This window comes from Macrobrachium nipponense, chromosome 1 (assembly GCF_015104395.2).
Source record: "Macrobrachium nipponense isolate FS-2020 chromosome 1, ASM1510439v2, whole genome shotgun sequence".
In the NCBI taxonomy this organism is placed as follows: domain Eukaryota; kingdom Metazoa; phylum Arthropoda; class Malacostraca; order Decapoda; family Palaemonidae; genus Macrobrachium; species Macrobrachium nipponense.
In genome coordinates, this window is record NC_087200.1 from 57,670,171 (window position 1) to 57,671,900 (window position 1,730).

At 36.6% G+C, this 1,730-nt stretch overlaps 1 protein-coding gene across 1 annotated transcript; it reads left to right on the forward strand.

The window, feature by feature from the left end:
• Window positions 1-509: 509 nt before the first annotated feature.
• LOC135220178 (uncharacterized) lies at window positions 510-1,202 on the forward strand. Its single transcript, XM_064257467.1, has 2 exons — window positions 510-624; window positions 839-1,202. Exons 1-2 carry the CDS (start codon window positions 510-512, stop codon window positions 1,117-1,119), a joined length of 396 nt encoding a protein of 131 aa, XP_064113537.1. The 3' UTR covers window positions 1,120-1,202.
• Window positions 1,203-1,730: the final 528 nt, after the last annotated feature.

A 1,730-nucleotide genomic window follows, 5' to 3' on the forward strand; every position in this document is an offset into this window, starting at 1 on the left:
GGGGGAAATTATAATTTCACCTTTACTCTACTGTATATAGATTGGGTACACACACACACACCAAAACACTCGCGCGCGGACACACATCTTACACATATATACAAAACAAACACATTCATATACATATACTAATAAATAACATGCACACGTAATTTAGATTGGTTGCACGCATACACACACACACTTGCATACACAACCATACACACATACATCTTGCACATATATACAAAACAAACACATGCATATACATGAACTAATACATAACACAAGCACACATAGAACATGGTATGTACACACACACACACACACACACACACACTCCCCTACCAAATCCTCTCACTGTAGACCGAGTTATGCGCAGGTTTGAACATACATGATTTACTCGTAGAGTAGCCTGCAGTATAATCAGATGAACCTGATGAAACATGTTGAAGTGGTGACACTGATGGGTTGTGCAAAGCAGCAAAGCACACTAGACATTATTAGTCTATCCTTGACAGTCAGCTGAGATGGACCCAAAGTCTTTCTATTCCAAGAAAATTATTCATCACAAATTTCTCCGTGATGCCGTTCTAGAAAGCCTTGCAGATGAAAATATCAAGACAGCAGATATTGTTATTACAGGTAAGATTTATTACTACAAAGATTCTTGAATTCAACAAACAGGATATATACATATACAAACGTAGACAGGCATGCACACGCACACACAGTCACGATGATTGCGTGAATCATAAAGGCACTTATTATATACGTTGTTATGATGTTTTCTTTGTATATATAGTAGATTTTTTATATTGAATATAATCTAACGTTTGACATTTGTTTCCATTTACAGGCATTCCAGAGGGTGGAATCGGAAGTGATGAAGAAGATGTAAATGATGATCTTCTTGAGCCTTCTGGTATTCCAGATGATATAGCTGCTGAAGTAGATACTATGATTCCTGTAGACGATGATGAAGAAACGGAAGACATAGAAGAAACTGAAAGAAGGGATAAACCCTGCTGGATGAAGAAAAACATTGAAAGGAAAGAGATGGAATCGGAACGTGGAAAAGAGCGTGAATATGCTTCCAAGAAACTCTCAGAATTTTCCAGCGCTATCTTCTTCAAATGAATGGGATATTTTCATAAAGGTCTTTGAAGGTCTTATTGAACTCCTTGTGCATGAAACTATAAAAAAAAACTGTTTTTTTTCCATCTGTCCATCCACTGTGGTGTTTTTGTATGGTAACATTGCGTCCCGGGCTTTGGATAGTTACATTCAGCTTACATTCAGCGATTATAATAATATCCTATTTCGAATATTAACGGTGTAATTTGCATACAGTAAATTATTAAAACACTTTTCAGTTACAAATGTACACCCAGATATCCTTTTATTTACCTAAAACTTACACATTGCGTAACTATCTAAAGCCCGGGACGCAGTGTTACCATACAAAAACACCACAGGCGGATGGACAGATGAAAAAACAAAAAAAAACAGAGTATAGTCGATATGCAAAACATGAGACTAATTGCCAAAGCTTTGAAGTTACATTTTCATAGGACTCTTGTTCTTGTCAGGATATAATATCAGATCAAGTGAGAAGGATTATTGGAGCAAGGCACAAGATCTTGAATGCCCTACCTTTGCTGCAACTATGAGCAGAAATAGGTTTCAGGAAATCAAGAAGTTTCTTCATTGTGCTGATAATGCAAACCTTGGTAATGAGAAAATGGCTA